At 64.1% G+C, this 26,996-nt stretch overlaps 2 protein-coding genes across 4 annotated transcripts in view; one reads left to right on the forward strand and one right to left on the reverse strand.

Moving 5' to 3' along the window:
* Positions 1 to 2,732: 2,732 nt before the first annotated feature.
* Positions 2,733 to 6,601, reverse strand: BLVRB (biliverdin reductase B). 2 transcript variants are annotated; one of them, XM_084539748.1, is made up of 6 exons: positions 6,459 to 6,601; positions 5,020 to 5,184; positions 4,108 to 4,197; positions 3,880 to 4,011; positions 2,845 to 3,044; positions 2,733 to 2,795 (listed from the first exon to the last, which is right to left on the reverse strand). In XM_084539748.1, exons 1-5 carry the CDS (start codon positions 6,538 to 6,540, stop codon positions 2,878 to 2,880), a joined length of 636 nt encoding a protein of 211 aa, XP_084395874.1. In that variant the 5' UTR covers positions 6,541 to 6,601; the 3' UTR covers positions 2,733 to 2,795; positions 2,845 to 2,877. The 2 variants fall into 2 exon arrangements, with proteins under 2 accessions (XP_084395874.1, XP_084395873.1); XM_084539747.1 differs by having other exon boundaries at positions 2,733 to 3,044.
* A 1,654-nt stretch (positions 6,602 to 8,255) lies between these two features.
* Positions 8,256 to 26,996, forward strand: part of SPTBN4 (spectrin beta, non-erythrocytic 4) — a 29,574-nt gene continuing 10,833 nt past the window's right edge. Inside the window, exons 1-20 of one of the 2 annotated variants that reach the window (XM_084539745.1) lie at positions 8,256 to 8,307; positions 9,628 to 9,745; positions 9,845 to 9,996; positions 10,222 to 10,395; positions 10,479 to 10,570; positions 10,654 to 10,734; positions 10,857 to 10,972; positions 11,796 to 11,908; positions 12,709 to 12,896; positions 12,982 to 13,099; positions 13,184 to 13,342; positions 14,099 to 14,401; positions 14,480 to 14,630; positions 14,892 to 15,762; positions 15,841 to 15,978; positions 16,825 to 17,581; positions 18,049 to 18,251; positions 18,492 to 18,582; positions 20,540 to 20,680; positions 23,727 to 23,990. In XM_084539745.1, coding sequence (XP_084395871.1) covers positions 9,628 to 9,745; positions 9,845 to 9,996; positions 10,222 to 10,395; positions 10,479 to 10,570; positions 10,654 to 10,734; positions 10,857 to 10,972; positions 11,796 to 11,908; positions 12,709 to 12,896; positions 12,982 to 13,099; positions 13,184 to 13,342; positions 14,099 to 14,401; positions 14,480 to 14,630; positions 14,892 to 15,762; positions 15,841 to 15,978; positions 16,825 to 17,581; positions 18,049 to 18,251; positions 18,492 to 18,582; positions 20,540 to 20,680; positions 23,727 to 23,990 — 4,230 coding nt within the window. In that variant the 5' untranslated portion in view covers positions 8,256 to 8,307. Of the gene's footprint in view, positions 8,308 to 9,627; positions 9,746 to 9,844; positions 9,997 to 10,221; positions 10,396 to 10,478; positions 10,571 to 10,653; positions 10,735 to 10,856; positions 10,973 to 11,795; positions 11,909 to 12,708; positions 12,897 to 12,981; positions 13,100 to 13,183; positions 13,343 to 14,098; positions 14,402 to 14,479; positions 15,763 to 15,840; positions 15,979 to 16,824; positions 17,582 to 18,048; positions 18,252 to 18,491; positions 18,583 to 20,539; positions 20,681 to 23,726; positions 23,991 to 26,996 lie in introns of both variants that reach the window. The other variant, XM_084539744.1, reaches the window with a different exon arrangement.

The raw sequence follows: 26,996 nt of genomic DNA on the forward strand, positions 1-26,996 counted from the left end.
CACGTGGGACTGGGGAGAGGGGGGGGGCACGTGCCGGCGTGCCCCCCCACCCCCCCCAAACAGGCCCTCGCTCCATTGCACGTGCAATTTGCAGCTTTATCAGGTGCAAAGGGTGCACTGGTGCACAGATATATGGGTGCAAAGGGTGCACGGATGCATTGGTGCAGCGGTTGCGTGGGTGCCCCCTTGCACGGGTGCACGGCTGCACGGTTGCAAGGGTGCACAAATGCAGGGGTGCGTGGGTGCGCCGTTGCATGAGTGCACAGGCGCGTGGCTGCAAGCGTGCCCAGATGCACGGGTGCAAGGATGCAAAGGCTGCACGGGTGCACAGCTGCACGGCTGCAAGAGGGCAAAGATGCGTGGACGCAAAGGGTGCCTGGGTGTTCTGATGCGCTGCTGCAAGGGTGTACAGGTGCATGGGTGCACAGCTGCAAGGGTGCAAAGGTGCAGCAGGTGCATGGTTGCACGGTTGCTCGGGTGCACAAATGTATTGGTGCAAAGGGTGCGTGGGTGCACGGATGCACAAGTGCACGGGTGCACGGCTGCACACGCACGAAGGTGCACAAGTGCAAAGTTATGCCGGTGCACGGGTGCACGGGTGTGCAGCTGCACGGGTGCAAAGAGCCACGAGCGTGCAAATGCAGGGGTGCAAAGGTACAAGGGGTGCATGGGTGCACGGGGTGCACGCCAGCACCCCCACATCACATCCCCCCCCCCCGCGGTGCCACCCTCCCTGCAGCCAGCACGGCCCCGAGCTGCCCCGTGTGCATCACCCCCCCCCCCCCCGATGCAATGGGGACACGGGGATATGGGGACATGGGGAGGATGTGGGGGACACCGGGACATAGGGACCCAGGGACGGGGGATATGGGGACATGGGGGACATGGGGATATAGGGACAGGGGGACATGGGGACAGGGAATATAGGGACATGGGGGACATGGGGATATAGGGACAGGGGGATATGGGGACAGGGGGACATGGGGACAGGGGGACATGGGGAAAGGGGGACATGGGGACAGGGGGACATGGGGGACACAAGGATGGGGGATATGGGGACTTGGGGACACAGGGACAGGGAGCACACGGGGACACAGGGATAGGGGTATATGGGGCCACGGGAATACGGGGACAGGGGGATGAGGGGAAAGGGGGATGTGGGGATATGGGGACAAGGGGACACAGGGACATGGGGATATGGGGTCAGCAGGATATGGGGACAGGGGAAGAGGGGGATTTGGGGACAAGGGGACACAAGGACACGGGGACATTATGGGGACACGGGGACAGGCCCTTACCTCCGTCCCGTGTTCGTGCCCGCCTGGCGCTGGCCCCGCAGGCGGGGGGCGATGGGGAAAAGGGCCGGGGGCTGGGGGCCGGGCGCTGGGGGCCGCCGGTGGCCATTGGTGGCCCTGGGTGCGGGGGCCGGTGGCACCCGGCCCTGCAGAGGCTGGCACGGGCTCAAAAGGTCAAGGGGGGGGGGGGCGTGTGGGACTGGGGGGGGGGGCACAAGCAGGGGAAAGCCCCAGGGTGGGGAAGGGACCCCAAAAATGGGCCCTGGAAGGTGGGGGGGGAGGCAGGGATGGGGGGGCACCACTGGAAATGGGGGGCAAGCGGTTGGGTTGGGGGGGCAGGGTGGAAGGACCCCCCCCCTCCCCTGGCACCATGGGGACCCCCCAGCACCCAAGAACCCCCCCGGACCCTCCAGCACCTCAGGACCCCCCCCAGCACCCCAGATCCCCCCCCCCAACATCCCTGGACCCCCCCCACCAGCACCCCAACCACCTTTGGACCCCCCCCAGCACCCCAGGACCCCCCCAGCACCCCCCCCCGGTGCTGACTCAGCACTTCCCGCATGGGGGTGGCGTCGGGGGGGGGGGGGGGGGGGCCAAGAATGGGGCGATTCACGGCGGGGGGGGGGCGGAATTTGGGAGGGCGCCGGCCCGACGGGAGGAGCACCCAAGGGTGCTGCGTGCCCCCTCCCCCCCCCCAAAGGAGGGACATCCCAAGGATCCCCCCCCCGCAAACTGGGGACCCCCCCGCAAACTGCCCCCCCCCTTGCAAACCGGGGGCTTCCCCTGATTGGTCGATTGCGGATCCTCATTTGCATATAGGGCGGGGCGGGGTGCGAGGACTTCGGCGGCGCCCCATAGGAATCCCGGCCCCATAGGTGCAACCCCCCCCCACCCCCCTGCGGCCATATATGACCCCCCCAGTCCCATAGCAGACCCCTGGCCCCATAAGAGACCCCCCCGGACCCTATAGGAATCCCTCCAACCCTACAGTCCTATAGGAACCCCCCCAGCCCTACTAGACCCCCCCCTCCCCCAGCCCTATAGCACTATAGGAACCCCCCCATCCCTATGGGACCCCCCTCCTAGCCCTATAGGACCCCTCCCAGCCCTACAGGAAACCCCCCAAGCCCTATGGGACCCCCCTTCCCCAGCCCTATAGCCCTACATGACCCCCCCCCCCCAAGCCCTACAGCAACCTCCCCCAGCCCTATAGGACCTCCCCCCAGCCCTACAGGACACCCCCTGGCCCTATAGCCCTATGGGACCCCCCCCAGCCCTAGGGGACCTCCCCCAGCCCTATGGGACCCCTCCCAGCCCTAGGGGACCCCCCCCAGCCCTACAGAATCCCCCCCCCACCCCACCGCCACCCTCCCTGTCCCCTCGGGACCCCCACCCCCAGCTCCAAGCGCCCCCTCCACGAGGGCCCAGACCCCGAAGGCGCAAACCAGCGACCCTTTATTGTCACCGGGGTGGGGGGGGAGGTGACCGCCCTGGGGGGTGGGGGGGGGCGGCCACCGGGGTGGGGGGGGAGGTGACCGCCCTGGGGGGTGGGGGGGGGCGGCCACCGCGTCCCCGCCGTCCCCTAGGCCTTGGGGTAGTGGCCGCAGACGTAGACGCCCTTCCCGTCGTACTCCGAGGTGTGGAGGCAGCGGAGCATGAAGTGGCCGAGGTCGTGCTTGGAGATGACACGAGAGCCACCAGCGGTGGCCCCCACGGACACCGTGTAGTCCCCGGTCAGCGGCTGGTCGTCTGCGTGGGGACGGGGACACGCCGTGGAGCCACGGTGCCACCACCACCGAGCGCGCCCTCGGGTAGCGTCACCCCGGCGGTGGCAGTGGTACAGGGGGTGGGGGGCGCCCAGTGGCTCCATGACACCACCCAATGTCACCAAGATGGTGGCATCTCCACGTAGGGTTGGGGACACCCAATGGCTCCGTGACACCACCCAATGTCACCAAGATGGTGGCATCTCCACGTAGGGTTGGGGACGCCCAGTGGCTCCATGCCACCACCCAGGGTCATTGGACCACTCAATGTCACCCAGATGGTGGCTTTGTCACATAGGGTTGGGGACACCCAAGAGTTCCATGACACCACCCAACATCGTTGGGTTGGGGGCATCTTCATGTAGAGTTGGGGACACCCAATAACTCCATGCCACCACCCGATGTCACCAAGACGGTGGCATCGGCACATGGGGTTGGGGACACCCAATGGCTCAGTCCCATCACCCAACGTCATTGAGTCGGTGGCACCTCCATGTAGGGGTGTCCCCAACCCTACATGCCACCACCCAACGTCACCAAGACGGTGGCACCGTTATGTAGGGTTGGGGACGCCCAATGTCTCCATGACACCACCCAACATCACTGAGGTGGTGGCATCTCCACGTAGGGTTGAGGACACCCAACGCCACCACCCAACGTCACCGTGACGGTGTCACCGCCCACCCGCGCCGCCTCGGTGCCACCCAACACCACCCACCTGGCCGTTTGTCCCCGCAATAGCGGCCACACCACGACACGTTGAGACCCCCCCTCGTCCCCTCACCCCCCCCGCCGTGTCCCCAAGTGTCCCCACGCACCGGCGATGTGCGGTGGCATCACGGCCACGCAGTCCAGCCCCGAGTCCTGCAGCACCCGGTGCATGCGGATGTGGTCCTCGGTCACCGGCAGCAGCCGGGGTGGCACCTTCTGGAGGTCCCACAGCAGGAAGGCTACGGGGTGGGGACACGGGGACACGAAGGGACGATGAGGGGGGGTCACCGGGGGGGTGTCCCCAAGGGGGGGGACGCGTCGGGGGGGGCGCTCACCGGACAGGCAGGCCACCACCTTGCGCACGCCGTGGGCCTTCATGGCGGCCACGATGTTCTTGGTGCCCTCGGACATGACGGTGGTGGGGCCTGGGGGGGGACAGGGTGACAATATGGGGTGGGGGGGGGGACACGTGGGGAGGGGCACGGGGGTGGTGGGGGAGGGTAAGGGGGAGCTGTGGTGCAGTCGGGGGGGTAAGGGGTGGTGATGGGGACACATGGGGGTGATGGGGACACGGGAGGGGCAAAAGGGGCACATGGGGGCAGGTGGGGACAATGGGGACACGGGGGGGGATGAGGGCACGGGGGGGCAATAGGGGCACGCGGGGACAGGCGGGGACAATGGGGACAAAGGAGGGCAATAGGGACACGGGGGCAACGGGGAGGCAGGGGGCAATGGGGATGCAAGGGACAATGGGGACGTTTGGGGACAATGGGGACACGGGGGGGCAATGGGGACACGGGGGCACTGGGGTCCTTGGGGCACTGGGGACACAGGAACGGGGTCCCTGGGGAAATGGGGACATGGGGGGGGGGTTTGGGCAGGGGCCCTGGGGACATGGGGAGGTGTCCTTGGGGTAAGGGTGACACAGGGTTGGGGGTCCTTGGGGTATTGGGGACATGGGGTTGGGGGTCCTTGGGCAATAGGGACACAGGGACAGGGACCCCCCAGGGTAACGGGGACACTGGGTGGGGGGTCCTTGGGGTAATGGGGACACTGGGGGAACACAGGGGCCCTGGGGACACAGGGACAGGGACCCCCAGGGTAATGGGGACACGGGGTTGGGGGTCCTTGGGCAATAGGGACACAGGGACAGGGACCCCCTCAGGGTAACGGGGACACAGGGGGGGGGGTCCTCATCCGGCTTGGGGACATGGGGGACACGGGGGGGACACAGGGGGGTCCCGTACCCAGGTCGCTGCGGGTGCCGAGGATGATGAGGACGGCGTCCTGGCCCCGCACGGCCTCGGCCACGTCGGCGGGCTCCAGGACGTCGCCCACCACCACCCGCGCTGGGGGGGGGCCCTGTTGGGGCAGGCGCCCGGGGTCCCGCACCAGCACTGTCACCGCGTACCCTGGGGGGGGAGGGGTGACAATAGGGCCATGACTCAGCATTTCGGGGCGTGACTCAGCACCGCCGCCGCCGCTGCGGCCCCGTAAGCCTATTCCGGGGGAAATAGGAGGGGAAATAGGGGGGGAATGGGGCTGGGGGGCTGCGTGGGAGCCCTATAGGGTCCTCCCGTCCTATAGTGGCAGCGTCTGCCCCATAGAGGCTCCACGTGCCCTATAGGGGCTGTATTGGCCCCGGGTGAGCTGTGTTGGCCCCATAACGGCTCCGGCTGCCCCATATCAGCTCTGGCAGCCCCATATCGGCTCTGGCTGCCCCATATTGGCTCTGTCCACCCCATATCGGCTCCGTCTGCCCCATATCAGCCCTACCTGTCCCATACAGGCTCTATCTACCCCATACAGGCTCTATCTGCCCCACACAGGCTCTGTCCGTCCCACAGAGGCTCCCCCTGTCCCCACTGGGTGGGCAGCTTCTACCCCATACGGGCTCTACCTGCCCCATACGGGCTCTGTTTGCCCCAGCCAACCTCTAACTGCCCCATACAGGCTCGAACTGTTCCATATAGGTTTTATCTCCCACATATAGCTCTGTCTGCCCCATACAGGCTCTAACTACCCCATACAGCCCCTTAGTGCCCCATACAGCCCCTATCTGCCCCATACAGTCCCTAACTACCCCATACAGCCCCTAACTACCCCATACTGTCCCTAACTGCCCCATACTGTCCCTAACTACCCCATACAGCCCCTAACTACCCCATACTGTCCCTAACTGCCCCATACTGTCCCTAACTACCCCATACAAGTCCCTAACTACCCCATACCGCCCCTAACTACCCCATACAAGTCCCTAACTACCCCATACTGTCCCTAACTACCCCATACAGCCCCTAGCTACCCCATACTGTCCCTAACTACCCCATACAGCCCCTAACTACCCTATACAAGTCCCTAACTATCCCATACAGCCCCTAACTACCCCATACTGTCCCTAACTACCCCATACAGCCCCTAACTACCCCATACTGTCCCTAACTACCCCATACAAGTCCCTAACTATCCCATACAGCCCCTAACTGCCCCATACAGACCCTATACACCCCATATGGGCTCCAGCTGCCCCACACAGCCCACAACCAGGACCCCCCGACCCTATTAACACCCGTCCCATGTCCCCAGTGGCCCCGTTCCCAATGTCCCCGTCCCAACCTGGAAGGGGGGCAAGGGGGGGGGGGGGCTGGGGGTGCCACCCATGGGTGCTGCCCCCCCCCCCCCTTACCGCCATCCAGAGCCTGGCTCAGGGTGGCCAGCCCAGTCCTGCCGGTGGCCCCGAAGATGGCGATGTTCTTGCAGGTGGCCATGGTGGCCCTGGGGTCGCCACCACCCCTCGGGGCCCCCCCTCCGCCCCCCCCCCCGCCTCGCTCCACCCCCGGGGGGGGCGGCCACGGAGCAACGGCCCCGCCCCAGGGGCCGAGGAGCTGGGGGGGGGGGAGAGGGGAATGTTCCCCGCCCCGGGGCATGCACCGAGCCCTGCTCCGTGCACCCCCAGTTTGCACCACCCCGGTACGTGCACCCCCAGTTTGCACGACCCCCCCCGGTGCATGCACCCCCCGGTTGCACAACGCCGGTTGTGCACCCCCGGTGCGTGCACCTCCAGTTTGCACGACTCCATTTCATACACCCCTGCTTTGCACCACCCTGGTGCATGCACCCCCAGCTTGCACGACCTTCCCCAGTGCATGCACCCCCCCCAGTTGCACAACCCCAGTGCATGCACCCCCAGTTTGCACGACTCCCCTGCTGCATGCATCCCTGCTTGCACTTCTCCAGTTTGTGTGCCCCCGGTGCACGCACCCCTAGTTTGCACAGCCTCACTTGTGCACACCTGGTGCATGCACCCCCAGGTTGCACAGCCCCAGCCTGGGCACTATATGGCCCTGCTCCGTGCACCCCCTGTCCGTGCATCCCCAGCATATGCACTCTGCTTTGCATGACACCATTTGTGCACCCCTGGTTTGCACGGCCCTCGTTTGTGCACCCCAGGCCTGTAAAACCCTGGTTTGCATGACCCCAGCCTGTGCACCCCTGGTGCATGCAACTCTGGTGCATGCACCCCGCTCTGTGCACCCCTGGTTTGTACAAATCCGTTCGTGCACCCCCAGTTCATGCACCTCTGGTGCCTGAATCCCCAGTCTGCACGCCCGCATCCGTGCCCCCCTGTTTGTGCCCCCCCCCCCCCCCCCCAGTTTGCAGGGCCTTGCTTTGTGCACCCTTGGTGCATGCACCCCCAGTTTGTGCACCCCCCAGTTTGCACGCTCCTGTTCATGCACCCCCAGTTTTCATGGCCATGGTTTGTGCACCCCCTACTCGTGCACCTGCAGTTAGCACGGCCTTGCTTTGTACACCCTGGCGCAGGCACTTGCAGTTTGCACCCCCTTGTTTGTGCACCCCCCAGTTTGCACAGCCTTGCTTTGTGCACCCTTGGTGCATGCACCTGCAATTTGCACACCCCCGTTCGTGCACCTCCAGTGTGCACGGCCTTGTTTTGTGCACCCTGGTGCACGCACCTGCGGTTTGCACAACCCCTGCTTGTGTATCCCCGGTTTGCACGGCCCGAGTTTGTGCACCCCTGTTCATGCACCCCCAGTTTGCACGCCCCTGTTCATGCCTCGGCATTCGTGCACCCCCGGTTTGCACAACCCCACTTTGCACATCTGCAGCCGTGCAGCCCTGTCCGTACAGCCTGGTGCACGCACCTGCAATTTGCACACCCCCGTTCGTGCACCCCCACTTTGCACAGCTCCAGTTTGTGCACCCCCACTTTACGCCCCCCCGCTTTGTGCCCCCCCCCCCTCCGTGCATGCCCCCCCCTCCCGTTTTGCACGCCCCCCCCTTTCGTCCCCCCCCCTTTTACCAGCGGCAGCCCCCGCCCCCCTCCCTCCCGGTGCAGCACCGATGCGGGGGGGGGCTACGGGGAGGGGGGGGGGGCAGCACCGGCGTGATTTTGGGGTGGGGGGGGTCACGGGGAGGGGGTCCAGCCCCGGGATTGGCTGCCGGGGTGGGGGCGGAGCTTGGGGCGAACCGGGCGGCTCCGCGGCGGCGGCCCCGGGAGCGCAGCCCCCCCCCCGGTAAGTGCCCCCCCCTCCAGTAATTGCCCCCCCCCCCCTTTCCCATCCCACCCTGGTTGGGGGGGGCACAGCACCGGGAGGCTCCCCTCGACCCCCTTTTTCCCCTCCCCCCCCCCCCCCGGTGCGGACGTGCTGGGGGATGCTGGAAACGGGGGGGGGGCTCCTGGGGGAGGGGGGGGCACCGGAGACCCCCCCCGGTGCCACGGTAGCGGCGGGGGGAGGCTCCGGGAGGGGGGGGAGCGGGATCCCCGGGGGGGTCCCTCAAGGTGACCGCGGGGAGGGCCGGATCCTGCGGGGAAGGGGGGGAGGGAAGGGGGGGGAGCGCGGGGGGGGCTCCATGGGGGGCTGGGGGGGCTCTGTGGGGGGCTGGGGGGGCTCTGGGAGGGGCTGCTTGGGGTTTTGGGGGGACTGCAGAGGGGATGAGGGGGCCCTTGGGGGTCAGGAGGGGCTGTATGGGGTGCTGGGGGGGCTGTATGGGATTTGGGGGGGGGGCTACAGGGGAGCCGGGGGTCTCTATGGGGTGCTGGGGGGGCTGCAGGGGTGCTGAGGGCGGTTCTGTGGGATTTTGGGGGTGCTGCAGGGGGGCTGAGGGGTCTCTGGGAGAGGCTGGGGGGGCTGTATGGGATGCTGGGGGGGGCACAAAGGTGCTGGTGGGGTCTCTGTGGGATTTTGGGGGGTGTCTCTGGGATTTTGGGTGTCTCTATGGAGTGCTGGGGGGGCTGTATGGGATTTTGAGAGGGCTGCAGGGGGCCTGGGGGGGTCTCTGTGGGGTGCTGGGGGGCCACAAGGGTGCCGGGGGGGTCTCTGGGATGCTGAGGGGGCAGTATGGGATTTTAGGGGGGGGTTGCAGGGGTTCTGGGGGGTCTCTGCGGGATGCTGGGGGCCGTATGGGGGGCTGGGGAGAACTGGGGGGGGGGCTGCATGGGATCTCCATAGGGGGATCTCCATAGGCTGGGGGTCTCCATAGGAATTCTGGGGGGTCTCCATGGGATTTGGGGGGGTCTCCATGGGGTGCTGAGGGGCTTTAGGGGCGTTGAGGGGCTTTCTGTGGGATGCTTTAGGGGTTGGTTTTTGGGGGGGCTGCACCAGATGCTCGGGAGTACCTAGGATGATGTGGGGGGGCTCCTGTGGGGTCCTCCATTGCCCCCCCCCCCCCCCCCCAACACCCCACAACTGAGGTGTGGAGGAGCCCCCCTTAATCCCAAAGTGAAAGGGGGGCACAACGGATGGACAGACAGACACATTTCAGGGGTCCCACCCTCCCCATGGCCCTATCAACCCCCCTAATAAAAAAAAACAACCCTAATCCCCCCCCCCCAGATGGCGACCGAGGTGGACACCATGGAGGTGCCGCAGAACAACAACGGCCCCTGGGAGGGTCCCGACCCCGCGGCCACCGCCAAGCTCTTCGAGTGCTCCCGCATCAAAGCCTTAGCTGGTGGGACCCTGCCCGGCACCCATGGGTGCTCCTGGGGGGTTGGTGGGATTGGGGAGGGTCCGACGGGTTATTTGTGTCCTCCCCCCCCTATTTGGGTAGACGAGCGGGACGCGGTGCAGAAGAAGACCTTCACCAAGTGGGTCAACGCGCACCTCGCCCGCGCCTCGTGCCGCGTCGGGGACCTCTACGCCGACCTCCGCGACGGCTACGTCCTCACCCGCCTCCTCGAGGTGCTCTCCGGGGAGCAGCTGGTGAGAAACGGGGTCCCCCTGGAGCCCCCCCGCCCCGAAAAGTCACCCCCAACTCTTCCCAACCCATCGGTCGCCCCCTTCCCGTCCATCCATTGCCCCAAGACCCAAGCAGGCATCCAACCATCTCCATAGGGTTCTTGGTGGAGGCTTAGCACGTTTTTGGGGGGGGAGATTCGGGGTGTTGAGGGGCTGTGACCCCCCCCCTTGTTTTTTTTGGGGTGTCAGCCCAAGCCGACGCGGGGCCGGATGCGGATCCACTCGCTGGAGAACGTGGACAAGGCGCTGCAGTTCCTCAAGGAGCAACGGGTGCACCTGGAGAACGTGGGCTCGCACGACATCGTGGACGGCAACCACCGCCTGACCCTCGGCCTCATCTGGACCATCATCCTGCGCTTCCAGGTGGGCCGGCCGGGGGAGGGGTCCCCCAGATTTGGGGACGGGGTCCCCAGCCCCGGTGGCAGTGCCCCATCGGCTTCATCCAGATCCAGGTGATCAAGATCAAGACCGAGGACAACCGCGAGACGCGCTCGGCCAAGGACGCGCTGCTGCTCTGGTGCCAGATGAAGACAGCAGGGTGAGTGCTGGCACCGTCCTCATGCCAGGATGGGTCCTCCCCGCCCCCAAAAAAAGGGGTGACCTTCCCCTTTCTACCCGCAGGTACCCCGAGGTGAACATCCAGAACTTCACCACCAGCTGGAGGGACGGGCTGGCCTTCAACGCGCTCATCCACAAGCACAGGTTGGCCACGGGGTTTGGGGCTCCTCCGTGGGGTTGGTGTTTTTTTTTGTGTGTTTTTTTTTTTTTGGGGGGGGGGAAGACACCCCAAAATTGGGCTCCACGTGGCTGTGTCCCGATTGCAGGCCGGATCTCATCGACTTCCACAAGCTGACCAAGTCCAACGCTACCTACAACCTGCAGCAAGCCTTCAACACGGCCGAGCAGCAGCTGGGGCTCAGCAAGCTGCTGGACCCCGAGGGTAGGGACAGGATGGGACGGGACGTCCTCGTGTCCCTGCTGCTCCTGGGGGACTCTGTCTGTCTGTCCGTCCACCCATCTGTCCACCCATCTACCTATCCTTCTCTTCATCCATCCATCTACATACCTGTCCATCCATCTGTCCATCTATTTGCCCGTCCATCTGCCCCATCTGTCTACCCATCCTCCATCCACACATCTGTCCATCTGTCCATCCAACTACCCACCTGTCCATCTGTCTCCATCTGTCTATCCATTTATCCATCTCCATCCATCCATCCATCCATCCATCCATCCATCCATCCATCCATCCATCCATCCATCCATCCATCCATCCATCCACTAATTTGTCCATCTGTCCATCATCCATCTATCTATCCATCTATCCCATCTACCTGTCCATCTGTCCATCTGTCTGTCCATCTCTTCATCCGTCTATCTACATATCCATCCATCTGTCCACCCATCTGTCCATCTGTCTATCCACCATCCATCCATCTATCTATACATCTACTTGTCCATCTGTCCGTCCGTCCATCCATCCATCCATTTGTCCAGCTCTCCATCCGTGTATCCATCTCTTCGTCCATCCATCTACACGTCCGTCCGTCCATCCATCCGTGTGGGGTGCGAGGTCTTCTCTATCCACCTACCCGAACCTCATCCAGCCCGTCCTCCTCACCCCATCGCTCGTTCCTCGTTAATTGCTCCCCGCTTCGGTTGCTGCCCCTGAGGACTTCTTCAGCCCGGGGACGGGGACGGTGGCGAGGGGGAGCATTTTGGGGGCAGGGAGGCTCGGGGGCCGACGCTTCGCTGCCCGGCAGATGTCAACATGGAGGACCCCGACGAGAAGTCCATCATCACCTATGTGGTCTCCTTCTACCACTACTTCTCCAAGATGAAGGCGCTGGCCGTGGAGGGGAAGCGCATCGGGAAGGTGGGTGTCGGGGTGCCCCCGCATCACTCTGTGGGGTGCTGGACCCCCAACCCCATGGGGAGCCCCCTCCTGTACTCTGTGGGGGGCTCTGTCTGTGGCTCCATGAGGTGCCACAGCCCAACAGGTGCTGGGTGGTGTCCCACAGGATGCACCCCAAACCTTGCACAGTTCCTCAGAGGGTTGCAGGATGCACCCTTGCACCATGCATGGTTCCTCGAAGGGTTGCAGGATGCATCCTTGCACCACGTGTTTGCTTGAGGGGTTGCAAGATGCACTTCTGCACTGTGCATGGTTCCTCAAAGGCCTGCTGGATGCACCCCTGCACCACGTGTGGTTGCTTGAGGGCTACAGGTGCATCAATGCACCATGCACAATTGCTTCAGGTTTGCAGGATGCATCCTTGCATCATGCATGGTTGCTCAAGGGGCTGCAACATGCACCCCCAAACTGTGCATGGTTGCTTGAGGGGTTGCAAAATGCACCCCTGCACCACATGTGTGGTTTTTTTAGTGCCACGGGTGCACCATTGCACCATGCATAGTTGCTTCCAGATTGCAAGATGCAACCCTGCACCACTTGCGATTGAGGGTCACAGGATCCACCCTTGCACCATGTATGGTTGCTTCAGGATTGCAGGATGCATCCTTGCACTATGCATGGTTGCTCGAGGGGCTGCAAAGTGCACCCCTGTGCCACGTGTGGCTTTTTGAGTGCCACAGGTGCACCCTTGCACCATGCATGGTTGCCTCGGGGGGTCTGTGGGAAGCCCCCCTCCAAGCCGTGCACGCCTCCGTGCCCAGGTGCTGGATCAGGCCATGGAGATCGAGGCCATCATCGAACGGTACGAGGCGCTGGCGGCCGAGCTGCTGGCCTGGGTGCAGCACACCGTCACCATCATCAGCAACCAGAAGTTCGCCAACTCCCTCACCGGGGTGCAGCAGCAGCTCCAGGCCTTCACCGCCTTCTGCACCCTGGAGAAACCCGTCAAGTGAGGGTCCCGGGGAGGGGGCAAGGGTGGGGGGGACAAGGTTTGGGGGCCACATTCTCACCTTCTGTTGCCCGACCTGTGAAAGGTTCCAGGAGAAGGGGAACCTGGAGGTGCTGCTCTTCACCATCCAGAGCAAGCTGCGGGCCACCAACCGCAAGCTCTACGTCCCCAGCGAGGGCAAGAGCATCTCCGACATCAACAAGGTGCTGGTGGGATGGGGGCAAGGTGTCCCCCCGGGCGGACCCTTGGGGCGAAACCCCGTTGCGACTCCCCCCCCTGCCTCGTAGGCTTGGAGCTGCCTGGAGAAGGCAGAGCACGAGCGGGAGGTGTCGCTGCGCAACGAGCTGATCCGGCAGGAGAAGCTGGAGCTGCTGGCCCAACGCTTTGACCACAAGGCGGCCATGCGGGAGACGTGGCTGAACGAGAACCAGCGGCTGGTGTCGCAGGTGTGGGGGGGGGGGGGGGGCTCGGCGGGGACCCCCCCCACAGCGGGAAAAAGAGGAGGAGGGGACGTGGTTCTGGATGCTGGGTGGGGTTGGGGTTCCTGGGAAGAACGGTGGGGCTGGCGTCGCTGAGTTCCTAGTGGGCACCCCGAGGGCCAAGGTCATGCCAAGGGTTGGTGATGGCCAGTCAGAGATTGATTTTGGTTGGAGAAGACCCCAGTGGCCAAGTCCAACCATCAGCCGGTGTTCCCAGCCTGGTGGGATGTCCCCATGGGGTCCTGCTCTTCAGTGCAAGGGGACAAGGTCATCCTCAGGGTTGGAGATGCCCAATGACAGGCTGATTTTGGTTGGAGAACACCTCAATGGCCAAGTCCAACCATCAACCGGTGTTCCCAGCTTGGTGGGACATCCCCATGGGGTTCTGCTCTCCAGTGTGATGCACCAAGACCACCTCAAGAGTTGGCATTGCCCAAGGATAGATTCCTTTTGGTTGGAGAAGACCTTCTAGGTTACCAGGTTCTACCATCTACCAGTGCTCCCAGCTTGGTGGGACGTCCCCATGGGGTTCAACTCTTCAATGCAATGCACCAAGCCCATCCCAAGGGTTGGTGATGCCCAATCATTAGACTGGTTGTAGAAGACCTTGATGGTCAAGTCCGACCATTAACCAGTGATTCCAGCTTGGTGGGACGTCCCCACGGGGTCCATCTCTCCTAGGTGGGGGGCCCACCTTCCTTACAACATCTCTCCCCACCCCAGGACAACTTCGGCTACGACCTGCCGGCGGTAGAGGCAGCCATGAAGAAGCACGAGGCCATCGAGGCCGACATCTCCTCCTACCAGGAGCGCATCCAGGTGGTGGTGGAGCTGGCCCTGGAGATGGAGTCTGAGGGCTACTACGACACCAAGCGCATCAGCGCGCAGAAGGACAACATCCTGCGGCAGTGGGGGCTGCTGACCGAGCTGGTCCGCGCCCGCCGCGCCCGCCTCGAGCAGAACTTGGCCCTGCAGAAGATCTTCCAGGAGATGGTCTACATGATCGACTGGATGGAGGAGATGCAGGTAGAGCCGGGGGACGCTGGGCATCCCCGAGGAGGACGCGAACTCCGGACCCCATTGGCTTTCCCCACCGTTCCCCAGGTACTGCTGGTCTCCAAGGACTTGGGGAAGCACCTGCTGGAGGTGGAGGACCTGCTGCAGAAGCATGGGCTGCTGGAGGCCGACATCTCTGCCCAGACCGAGCGGGTGCAGGCGCTCAATGCCGCCGCGCTCAAGTTCTCGGAGCTGGAGGGTAACAGGGACCACCAGGGTGGGGGCCACCGGGTTGGATGCCACCAGGTTGGGTGCCACCCGGTTGGGTGTCAGCAGGTTGGTTGCCACCAGCTCACTAGGTTGGGTGCCAACAGGGTAGGTGCTACCACACTGGTTGCCCCCAGGTTGGGTTCCACCAGCTTGGTGCCACCGGGATGGATGCCATCAGGTTGGGTGCCACCAGAGGGGCTGAGCACAGGGTTCAGGACCTTCCTTGCTAAGTCATCTTCTCCTGCCCCAGGCTACCAGCCCTGCGACCCTCAGATCATCTGCAACCGGGTGAACCACGTCCAGACGTGCCTGGAGGAGCTGGGGGAGATGGCGGCCAAGAGGCGTAAGGAGCTGGAGGACTCACGCCAACTCTGGGCCTTCTTCCAGGAGATGGAGGAGGCCGAGGCTTGGATCCGTGAGAAGGAGCAGATCCTGGCTGCCAAGACGTGCGGCCGGGACTTGAGCAGCGTGCTGACGCTGACCACCAAGCACAAGAGCATGCTGGGCGAGCTGGGCAGCCGGCGGGCGCTGCTGCACCAGACCATGAAGCGGGGCGAGCAGATCCTGGCCAAGAAGAGGTTCAGCCCCAGCGGGATCCAGGAGAAGATCCGAGAAGTCCGCCTGCGCTGGAAGAAGCTGGAGGAGGTGACGGGGCTGCACCAGCAGCGGCTGCAGGAGGCCCTCAACTTCTTCCAGTTCAGCGCCGAGACGGACGACCTGGTGGCCTGGCTGCAGGACACCTACCGCATCGTCTCCAGCGACGACTTCGGCCACGATGACTACTCCACCCAAGCGCTGCTGCGGAAGCACCGGGCGGTGGTAGAGGAGGTGGAGAAGCACCGGGCGGCCGTGGTGGCCCTCCGTAAGCAGCTGGCACTGCTGGCACCCGAGCACCGCCAAGGGGTGGACGTGCAGATCCGCGTGGTGGAGGTGGAGCAGCTCTACGGGGAGGTGGCCGAGGTGGCCGTGCTGCGGCAGCAGTGGCTGCAGGACGCCCTGGCTGTCTACCGCATGTTCAGCGAGGTGCACGCCTGTGAGGTCTGGGTGGACGAGAAGGAGCAGTGGTTGGAGAGGATGGAGGTGCCGGAGGAGCTGGACGAGGTCGAGGTGGTGCAGCACAGGTGCGGGGTGGTGGGGACCGGGCGCCTGGTGACCACTATCCGTCGGGGACACTGATGTCCCCATCCTGCTCGGGGCAGGTTTGAGAGCCTGGACCAGGAGATGAACAGCGTGATGGGCCGCATCCTGGACGTCAACCAGGTGGTGCAGCAGCTGGTGGAAGGAGGCCACCCCAGCTCGGAGGAGGTCCGTGCCTGCCAGGACCACCTCAACAGCAGGTATCAGCGTGGGGAGGGGTCAGCTTGATGGTGCATGGGGCCAAGCGCACCACAAGGGTTAGTGATGGCCACGGGTAGATTAATTTTGGTTGGAGAAGACCCCAGTGGTCAAGCCCAACCATCAACCAATGCTCCCAGCTTGTTGAGATGTCCCCATGGGGTCCAGCTCTTCAATGCAACGCACCAAGTCCACCACAAGGGTTGGTGATGGCCACGGGTAGACTCCTTTTGGTTGGAGAAGACCCCAATGGCCAAGTCCAACCATCAACCAGTGTTACCAGCCTGGTAGGATGTCCCCATGGGGTCCTGCTCTCTGGTGCAGTGCACCACATCCATCCCAATGGTCAGTGATGCACAATGATGGATTGATTTTGGTTGGAGAAGACTCCAGTAGTCAAGCCCAACTGTCAACCAGTGCTCCCAGCTTGTTAGGACGTCCCCATGTGATCCTGCCCTCCAACTCAATGACCAAGCCCATCCCAAGGTTGGCAATGGCCAAGTCTAGATTGATTTAGATTGTAGAAGACCTCAATGGCCAAGCCCAACCAGTGCTCCCAGCTTGGTGGGACATCCCCATGGGGTCCAACTCTGCAACGCAACACACCAAGCTCATCACAAGGGTTGGCCATGCCCAGTGATAAATTCATTTTGGTTGGAGAAGACCTCCTAGATCATCAGGTCCAACCACCAACCAGTGCTCCCAGCCTGGTGGGATGTCCCCATGGGATCGCGCCCTCCAACGCAATGCGCCGAGCCCACCGCAAGGGTTGGCCGTGCTGAGGCCAGGCCTCCTCATGAAGGCAGAGCCTCTGCAGGGCTCCATCCCCTGCTTGTCCCCATCCCCAGGTGGAACCGGGTGGTGGAGCTGGTGGAGCACAAGAAGGGGCAGCTCAGCTCGGTGCTGAAGATCCAGAACTACCTGCTGGAGTGCGCCGAGATGAAGGCACAGGTGCGGGAGAAGCGCAAAGCCATCGAGGCCACGCAGTCGGGCAGCGGCGACCTGGGCGGCGTGCTGGCCTTGCAGCGGCGCCTCTCCACCATGGAGGCCGCACTGGTGGTGCTGGAGCCCAGGCTGGTGGAGCTGCAGCGCGAGGGCGAAGCCTTGGCCGCGGACCACCCGGGGCGGGCCATGGAGGTCCTGCTGCCCTTCGAGGAGATCAGCGAGGAGTGGGAGGCCCTGAAGCGGGCGCTGCAGGGCTGCGAGGACTCGCTCAGCGTTGCCGGGCGCTTGCAGCAGTTCATCCAGGACCTGGACAACTTCTTGGGGTGGTTGGTGAAGACCCAAGCGGCAGTGGCCAACGAGGAGGTGCCGGGCAGCTTGGCTGAGGCGGAGAGGCTGCTGAACCAACACGCGGCGCTCAAGGAGGAGATCAACGGCTATGAGGAGGACTACACCAAGATCCAGGCGGCCAGCGACCTCCTGGCGCTGGAGGAGGCCGAGGTCCCCTACCTCTCGCTCCAGCAGTGGCTGCAGAAGCTGGACGCGGGCTGGGGGAAGCTGCTGCAGAGCTGGGAGGCTCGCCGGGAGGTGCTGGTGCAGGCGCACGTCTTCCACCTCTTCCTCCGCGACGTCAAGCAGTGCGAGGCCAGCCTGTACAACCAGGTTGGCCTCGCCTCCTCGGGGACGTCACAGCCCCAAAGTGGGGGAGAGGATGGGAGGGGAAGGGCTTGGTGGCCTCCACGGGGAAGGCTGGGAGGAGATGGAGAAGGTGGGTTTGGTGGCCTCCATGGGGAGGATGGAGAGTGGAGAGGTCTGGAAGGAGGAGGGCTTGGTGGCCTCCACAGGGAGGAAGGAGACTGGGGAAGGCTGAGAGGAGAAGAAGGGCTTGGTGGCCTCCGTCGGGAGGATGGGGACTGGGGAAGTCTGGAAGGAGAAGGACGTGGCGGCCTTCATGGGGAAGGCTGGGAGGAGAAGGGCTTGGTGGCCTCCATGAGGAAGGCCGGGAGGAGATGGACATGGTGGCCTCCATGGGGAAGGCTGGGAGGAGAAGGGCTTGGTGGCCTCCACGGGGAGGCCGCAGCGGCCCTGCAGGTGACACCAGGCCATCTCCTACCCCCCCCCCCCCCCAGGAGTCCACGCTGGCCCACGCCGAGCTCCCGGACACGGTGGAGGCCGTGGCCAACGCCATCAAGAAGCACCGGGACTTCACCACCTCCATGGAGCTCGGCCTCCACAAGGTCCAGCTGGCCCTGCAGGCCGGCGAGAGCCTCCAGCGCCAGGGCAACCTCTACAGCGCTCGCGTGGCGGAGGCCATGGACTCCCTCCGCACCAAGTAGGCGCCCCCCACCCCCCGTGGTGACAATGAACGACCCCCCCCCATTGATGGGTGCATTGATGGGGTCCTGGTGGGCCTCCACTGCCCCGTGCCTCAGTTTCCCTTCGGGTCACAGCGGCACTTTGGGGGAATGACGGAAGCTGGGGGGGGTGTGTTGTGGTTGAGGGGGGTCTGGAGGTTTAAAGGAGGGGTGGGGGGGGTTGATGCGAGCCCCCCCCCACCCCCTGGCCCTCCCAGGAGCCACCACAACGCCGAGCTGGCGCAGGAGTGGATGCAGCGCCTGCAGGACCACCTGGAGCTGCAGCAGTTCCTGCAGGACTGCCACGAGGTAGGGGCCGAGACCCCCCCCCCCAAAAAAAAAAAAAATCCACGCTGGGGGTTCCCCAAAAATAAATTCACACTGGGGCGGTCCCCACTGGCTGCTTGGGGGGGCACAGGGGGACCAGGATGTGTCCCCCTCCCCATGCCATGGGGCTGGTGGCCCGTGTGGGGGGCTGCTGTTTTGGGGGAGGCTGTGTGATATTTCAGGGGGCTGGATCCTAATTTGGGGGGAAGTATCCCATTTTAGGGGGCTGAATGCTATTTTGGGGGTGCTACATCTTATTTTGGGATCTGTATCTTATTTTGGGGGGCTATGTGCTGTTTTTGTGGGGCTACATGTTATTTGGGGGGCGCTGCATCCTATTCTGGGGGGACTGTATGATCTTTTGGGGCTCTATATCCTATTTTGGGATGCCGTATCCAATTTGGGGGGCTATATCCTATTTTGTGGGTGCTGCATCCTAATCTTAGCAGGTTGCATCCTCTTTTTGGGGTACTGTATCCTATTTTGGGGAGGCACATCCTATTTTTTGGTACTGCATCTTATTTTGTGGGGCTGAATCCCTACTTTTAGGGGCCACATCCTATTTCTGGGATGCTGCGTCCTGTTTTTTGGGTGCTGCATCTCATCTTTGGGGTGCTACCTCCTATTTTTTGATGGTCTGTATCCTATTTTTGGGGTGCTGCATCTTATTTTTTGAGTGCAGCATCTTGGTTTCGGGGTGCTGCATCCTATTTTTGGGGGGACTGAATCCTATTTTGGGGTACTGTATCCTTTTTTTGGAAGACTGCATCCTATTTGGGGGAGCCACATCCTATTTTTGGGGTGCTTCATCCTCATTTTGATGGACTGCATCCTATTTTTGGGGTGCTGTGTCTTATATTTTGAGAGCTGCAACTTGCTTTTGGGGTGCTGCATCCTATTTTGGGGGGGACCAAATCCTATTTTCGGGTGCTGCCTCCTCTTTTTGGAAGGCTGCATCCTATTTTGGGGGGCCACATCCTATTTTTGGGGTACTTCATCCTCATTTTGATGGGCTGCATCCTATTTTTGGGGTGCTTCACCCAGTTTTTTGGGCACTGCACCTTATTTTTTGACTGCTGCATCTTGTTTTTGGGGTGCTTCATCCTATTTTGGGGGGAACATAATCCTATTTTGGGGTGCTGCATCCTATTTTGGGGGGGACCAAATCCTATTTTCAGGTGCTGCCTCCTCTTTTTGGAAGACTGCATCCTATTTTGGGGGACCACATCCTATTTTTGGGGTGCTTCATCCTCATTTTGATGGGCTGCATCCTATTTTTGGGGTGCTGCATCCTATTTTTTGGGCACCGCATCTTATTTTTTGAGTGCTGCATCTTGTTTTTGGGGTGCTGCATCCTAATTTTGGTGGCCTGCGTCTTATTTTTGGGTGCCTCATCCTGTCTTTGGGGTGCCGCATCCTACTTTTGGGGTGCGGCATCCTAATTTTTGGGCGCCGCGTCTTACATTTTGACTGCTGCATCCTATTTTGGGGCGCTCCATCCTAATTTCGGTGCGCTCCATCTTATTTTCGGGCGCTGCACCCCAATTTCTGCCGGGCTCCATCCCCTTCTTGGCACGCCGCGCCCCGCTCGCAGCTCGCCTGACCCTATTTTCGGGACGCCCTACCCCATTTTCGGGGTGCCCAACCCCTCCGCGGGGGGGGCTCCCACCTTTTTTCGGGCCCCCCACGGTTTCCTCGGGGTTTGGGGGGGGGTGGGGGGGGTTGGCAGGAGGCTGGCCGCGGTGCCGGATCCGGCCCCGTGCGCTCCGCCCGGCTGCTGCAGGGCTCTGCGGCATCGCGCCCATGCAACCGCGCAGGTACCGACAATTGGGATTGGGGGGGGGGGGCACGGAGAGGGCCGGAAGAAAAGCCGAGGGGGGGGGTTGGGGGGGCTCCCCGATTTCGGGGGACCCTCGGCGACCCCCCAGGCTCTCCGCAGCTGGACGGTTGGGTCGGGGAGAAGGTGGCGATGGCGCAGGATCCGGCCCCGGAGCAGCGACCCCATAAGCGCTGGCTCCAGCACCAGGCGTTTATGGCCGAGCTGGCGCAGAACCGGGAGTGGCTGCAGCGCATCGAGGAGGTACAAAAATCCGGGGGGGGGGGTCCCGAGGGGGGGTGGGGGGGTGGGCTTCTAACCCCCCCCCTCCATCCAAGCTTCCCCCGGAGCTTGCGCCGCCGCCGCTGCATCCGCGTGAAGGGGCGGGGGGCTTCGGAGGGGGGGGGGGGGCGAGGGGGGGATGCGGCGCTCCTGGAGCCCCCCCCCCCCCCCTCGTTGAGCCCCCCCCTCATTGCGACCCCCCCCCCCGATTGCACAACCCCCCTCCGAGCCCCCCCCCCATCGCCTCTCCCCCTTTGAGCCCCCCACTTTGGGCCCCCCCCAATTTCACCCCCCCCCTTTTGAGTCCCCCCCATTTCATCCCCCCCACTGCACCCCCCCATTTCACCCCCCCGTTACACCCCCTGTATTTCACCCCCCCCATTTCACCCCCTCATTTTGCCCCCCCCATCCCACCCTCCCCTCACTGCACGCCCCCCCCCCCACGCCCCCCCCCAGCATTTCCCATCGCTGCATCCTTCAGCAGCTGCCCCCCCCCCCCCCGCCACTGCAGGCCCCACTTCATGGCAGCCCCCCCCCAAAAAAAAATACCCCCCCCACTGCCCCCATCCTGATCGCCCCCCCCCTTCGCTGCACCCCCTTTTCTTGCACCCCCCCCTTGTTGCATGCGTGCCCCCCCCAGCTGCACCCCCCCCCGGAAAATGCATCTCCCTGGGTGTCACCCCAAAACCTAAGTACCCCCCCCCAAAAAAAATTTAAACACCTCCCACTGCCCCCCAAAAAAACGCACCCCCAAAAAATGCACCCCCCAAACTGTACCCCCCCAAAAAAAATTGCACCCCCCAAAACCTGCACCCCCCCCAACCTGTCACTCCAAAACTGCCCCCCCCTTATTGCCCCCCTTATTGCCCCCCTTTATTTCACCCCCCTTATTGCGCCCCCTTATCGCATTTAACCCCTTTTATTGCCCCCTCCCCTTATTGCCCCCCTTTTATTGCCCCCCCCGATCGCCCCCCCCCCTTTATTTTACCCCCTTATTACTCCCCTTTTATTGCCCCCCCCCCTTATCGCCCCCCCAAATGGGGGTCCCCATCCTTGGCCCCCCCCCCCCACCCCCCCTCCGGGCACACGTGTGTGTGCGCGTGCCCCCCCCCCCCGCACATGTCCCATGTCGCCCCCCCCCCCGCACACGTCCCCCCCCCTCGCCCCCCCCCGCCCGCGCTCCCCTCTCGCACGGCTGCACCCGGCCCCAAATCGCCGCAGCCGCCGCAGCCGCTCGTGAGCTGGGGACATTTTGGGGGGGGGGGACACGTTGGGGACACCGTGGGGGGGGACACACACACACACAGGGGGACATTGGGGGGGGTGGGGGGGACACAGGGAAGTCCCGGGTGGGTTTTGGGGCCCCCCCCCCCCGGCTTGGCAAGGTCCTTGAGCGGTGTTGTCCCCGTGTCTGTCCCCGTGTCCCCTTGTCACCATCCCTGTCCCCCCTCCCCGTGTCCCCCCATCGCTGTCCCCTTGTCCCCCCCATATTCTCCTGACCCCCTCCCCGTCCCCCATCCCTGTCCCCATGTCCCCTCCCGTCCACATCCATGTCCCCCCATCCTCCTCTCCCCATCCCCACGTCCCCCTGTCCCCACCCACGTCCCCGTGTCCCCACATTCCCCCAACCCCATGTCCCCATCCATGACCCCGCATCCTCCCGTCCCCATGTCCCCACATCCCCCTGTCCCCCACCCTGTCCCCATGTCCCACCGTCCCCATCCATGTCCCCACATCCCCCTGTCCCCTTGTCCCTGTCCGTGCCTCCTGTCCCCATCCATATCCCCCGTCCTCATGTCCCCACATCCCCATCCCCATATCCCCATGTCCCCATGTCCCCATCCCTGTCCCCCTGTCCCCACGTCCCCATCCCTACGTCCCCACGTCCCCACATCCCCATCCATGGCCCCCTGTCCCCATCCATGTTTCCTTGTCCCCACGTCCCTGTCCCCATCCCCACATCCCCATCCGCATCCCCCTGTCCCCATGTCCCCACCCACGTCCCCCTGTCCCCATCCCCCCGTCCCCACATCCCCATCCCCACATCCCCCTGTCCCCACGTCCCCATCCACATCCCCCGTCCCCATCCTTGTCCCCCTGTCCCCACATCCCCATCCCCACATCCCCACATCCCCACGTCCCCATCCATGTCCCCTTGTCCCCACCCTATCCCCACGTCCCCATCCCCATCCCCCTGTCCCCATCCCCGTCCCCCTGTCCCCATCCCTGTCCCCCTGTCCCCATCCCCATCTCCCCACCTCCCCACATCCCCACCCATGTCCCCCTGTCCCCATGTCCCCATCCATGTCCGCATGTCTCCATCCACATCCCCACATCCCCACATCCCCATATCATTTCCACGTCCCCACCCACGTCCCCCTGTCCCCACCCTGTCCCCCCATCCCCATCCCCGTCCCCCTGTCCCCATCCCCATCCCCCTGTCCCCATCCCCGTCCCCCTGTCCCCATCCCTGTCCCCCCATCCCCATCCCCGTCCCCCTGTCCCCATCCCCATCCCCCTGTCCCCATCCTCATCCCCCTGTCCCCATCCCCACCCTGTCCCCACATCCCCATCCCCATCCCCCTGTCCCCATCCCCGTCCCCCTGTCCCCATCCCTGTCCCCCTGTCCCCACCCTGTCCCCACGTCCCCATCCTCATCCCCCTGTCCCCATCCCTGTCCCCCTGTCCCCATCCCCACCACCCCACATCCCCATCCCCCTGTCCCCATCCCTGTCCCCCCATCCCCATCCCCGTCCCCCTGTCCCCACCCTGTCCCCACATCCCCATCCCCATCCCCCTGTCCCCATCCCTGTCCCCCTGTCCCCACCCTGTCCCCACGTCCCCATCCTCATCCCCCTGTCCCCATCCCCACCCTGTCCCCACATCCCCATCCCCATCCCCCTGTCTCCATCCCCGTCCCCCTGTCCCCACCCTGTCCCCACATCCCCATCCCCGTCCCCCTGTCCCCATCCCCACCCTGTCCCCACATCCCCACCCGCGTCCCCCTGTCCCCCCCCCCGGTCCCCAGGAAGGCCAGCAGCTCCTGCAGGCCAAGCCGGCCCTGGCGGGGGCCGTGGCCCCGCAGCTGGCGGCGGTGCGGCAGCGCTGGCAGGAGCTGGAGAGCGCGGCCCAGGCGCGGGGGCAGCGGCTGCGGGCGGCGGGGGCGGCCGAGCGGCTGCAGCGCGGCTACGCCGAGCTCGACCAGCGCCTGGCCCGCCTGGAGGAGCAGCTGCGGGCGGCCGGGGGGGCCCAGCCCAGCGCCGCCATCGGCACCCAGCTCCGCAGGCTGCAGGTAAAGGGGTTGGGGGGGGGGGGGGGAAAGGGGGTGTGTGGGGGGGGGTTTGGAGGGGGTTTGGGGGGCGTTGGAGGGGGGTTTGGGGGTGTTGGAGGGGGGTTTGGGGGGCGTTGGGGGGCATTGGAGGGGGTTTGGGGGCGTTGGAGGGGGTTTGGGGGCGTTGGAGGGGGTTTGGGGACGTCGGAGGAGGGTTTGGGGGGGGTTGGGGGGCATTGGAGGGGGGTTTGGGGGGGTTGGGGGGTGTTGGGGGGGGGTTTGGGGGGGTTTGGGGGCGTTGGAGGGGGGTTTGGGGGTGTTGGAGGGGGGTTTGGGGGGGTTGGGGGGCGTTGGAGGGGGTTTGGGGGCGTTGGAGGGGGGTTTGGGGGGGGTTGGGGGGCGTTGGAGGGGGTTTGGGGGCGTTGGAGGGGGGTTTGGGGGGGGTTGGGGGGCGTTGGAGGGGGTTTGGGGGCGTTGGAGGGGGGTTTGGGGGGGTTGGGGGGCGTTGGAGGGGGTTTGGGGGGGGTTGGGGGGCGTTGGAGGGGGTTTGGGGGTGTTGGAGGGGGGTTTGGGGGGGTTGGGGGGCGTTGGAGGGGGTTTGGGGACGTCGGAGGAGGGTTTGGGGGGGGTTGGGGGGCATTGGAGGGGGGTTTGGGGGGGTTGGGGGGTGTTGGGGGGGGGTTTGGGGGGGTTTGGGGGTGTTGGAGGGGGGTTTGGGGGGGTTGGGGGGCGTTGGAGGGGGTTTGGGGGGGGTTGGGGGGTGTTGGAGGGGGGTTTGGGGGGGTTGGGGGGTGTTGGAGGGGGGTTTGGGGGGGGTTGGGGGGCGTTGGAGGGGGTTTGGGGGTGTTGGAGGGGGGTTTGGGGGGGTTGGGGGGCGTTGGAGGGGGTTTGGGGGCGTTGGAGGGGGGTTTGGGGGGGGTTGGGGGGCGTTGGAGGGGGGGTTGGGGTCATTGGAGGGAATGTAGGAGGGTGTTGGGGTCATTGGAGACGGGTTTGGGGGGGTTGTAGGGTGGTTTGGGGTCATTGGATGGGGGTTTGGGGGGGTTGGAGGTGGGTTTGGGGTCATTGGAGGGGGTTTGGGGGCATTGGAGGGGGGGGTGGGGGCGTTAGAGGGGGGTTTGAGGTCATTGGATTGGGGTTTGGGGTCATTGGATTGGGGTTTGGGGGGGTTGGGATCATTGGAGGGGAGCTTGGGGGTATTGGAGGGGCATTTGGGGTCACTGAAGGGGGGCTTGGGGTCATTGGAGGAGGGGTTGGGGGCATTGGAGGGGGGTTTGGGGGGTTTGGGGTTGTTGGAGGGGGTATCGGGTCATTGGAAGGAGGTTCAGGGGATATTTGGGGTCAAGGGAGGGGAGTTTGGGGGGATTTGGGGTCATTGGGCTGGGGTTTGGGGTCATTGGATTGGGGTTTGGGGTCATTGGAGGGGGGTTTGCGGGGCGGTTGGAGTCGTTGGAGGGGGTTTAGGGGCATTGGAGGGGCATTTGGGGTCACTGGAGTGAGTTTTTGGGGGGTTGGGGTCATTGGAGAGGGGTTTGGGGGGATTTGGGGTCACTGGAGGGGGGTTGGGGGCATTGAAGGGGCATTTGGGGTCACTGGAGGGCATTTTGGAGGGGGTTGGTGTCATTGGAGGGGGGTTTGGGGGTGTTGGAGGGGCATTTGGGGTCACTGGAGAGGTGTCTGGGGGCTTTGGGGGTGTTGTAGGGTGGGTTGGAGTCATTGAATGGGGATTTGGGGGGGTTGGATGAGGGTTTGGGGTCATTGGAGGAGGTTTGGGGTTATTGGAGGGGTGTTTGGGGGTATTGGGGTCATTGGACGGGGGTTTGGGGTCACTGGATTGGGGTTTAGGGTCAGTGGAGGAAGGTTTGGGGTCATTGGATTGGGGGTTTGGGGGGTCTGGGGGTCATTGGATGGGGTTTGGGGTCATTGGAGGGGATGTAGGGGGAGTATTGGGGTCATTGGATTGGGGTTTGGGGTCATTGGAAGGAGTTTCAGGGGATATTTGGGGTCAAGGGAGGGGAGTTTGGGGGGATTTGGGGTCATTGGGCTGGGGTTTGGGGGCATTGGAGAGGGGTTTGGGGTCGTTGGAGGGGGGTTTTGGGGGGTGTTTGAGGGTATGGGGGGTTCTGTGTGAGGGTTTTGGGGTTGGAGGGGGTGTAGGGGGGGTTGGGGTCATTGGAGGGGGGGTTGTGGGATATTTGGGATCAAGGGAGGGGGATTTGGGGTCATTGGATTGGGGTTTTGGTGGTTTGGGGGTGTTGGAGGGGGTTTGGGGTCATCGAAGGAGGGTTTGGGGGATATTTAGGGTCAAGGGGGGGGGGTTGGGGTCATGGGATTGGGGTTTGGGGAGGGTTGGGGGGCTTGGAATGGGGTTTGGGGGGTACTGGGGTGTGGGGGGGGGGTCTGGGGGTGTTGAAGGGAGTGTAGGGGGGGTTGGGGTCACTGCATCGGGGTTTGGGGGATTTGGGGGGTTGGAGGGGTTTTGGGGGTTTGGGGGCTTGGAGGGGGTTGCAGCTGGGGTTCAGCACCGGTTGCAATGGGGGCCCAGCACCACGTGCACGAGGAGCTCAGCACCACTGCAGCAGGGTCTCGGCACCATTGCTATAGGGTCTCAGCCCCATTGCTATAGGGTCTCAGCACCATTGCTATAGGGTCTCAGCCCCATTGCTATAGGGTCTCAGCACCATCGCAGTGAGGTCTCAGCATTTTTGCAGCAGGGTCTCAGCACCCCTGCACCCAGCTCAGCACCACTGCAGTGAGCTCAGCACCATTGCAGCAGGGTCTCAGCACCCTTGCACCAAGCTCAGCACCATTGCACTGAGCTCAGCACCACTGCAGCAGGGTCTCAGCCCTGTTGCAATAGGGTCTCAGCACCCTTGCACCAATCTTAACACCCCTGCACCGAGCTCAGCACCACTGCAGTAGGGTCTCAGCCTCTTTGCAGCAGGCTGTCAGCACCCCTGCACCCAGCTCAGCACCATTGCAATGAGTTCAGCACCATTGCAGCAGGGTCTCAGCCCCACTGCAGCA

Source organism: Aythya ferina (assembly GCF_964211825.1).
Source record: "Aythya ferina genome assembly, contig: HAP1_SCAFFOLD_36, whole genome shotgun sequence".
NCBI lineage: Eukaryota > Metazoa > Chordata > Aves > Anseriformes > Anatidae > Aythya > Aythya ferina.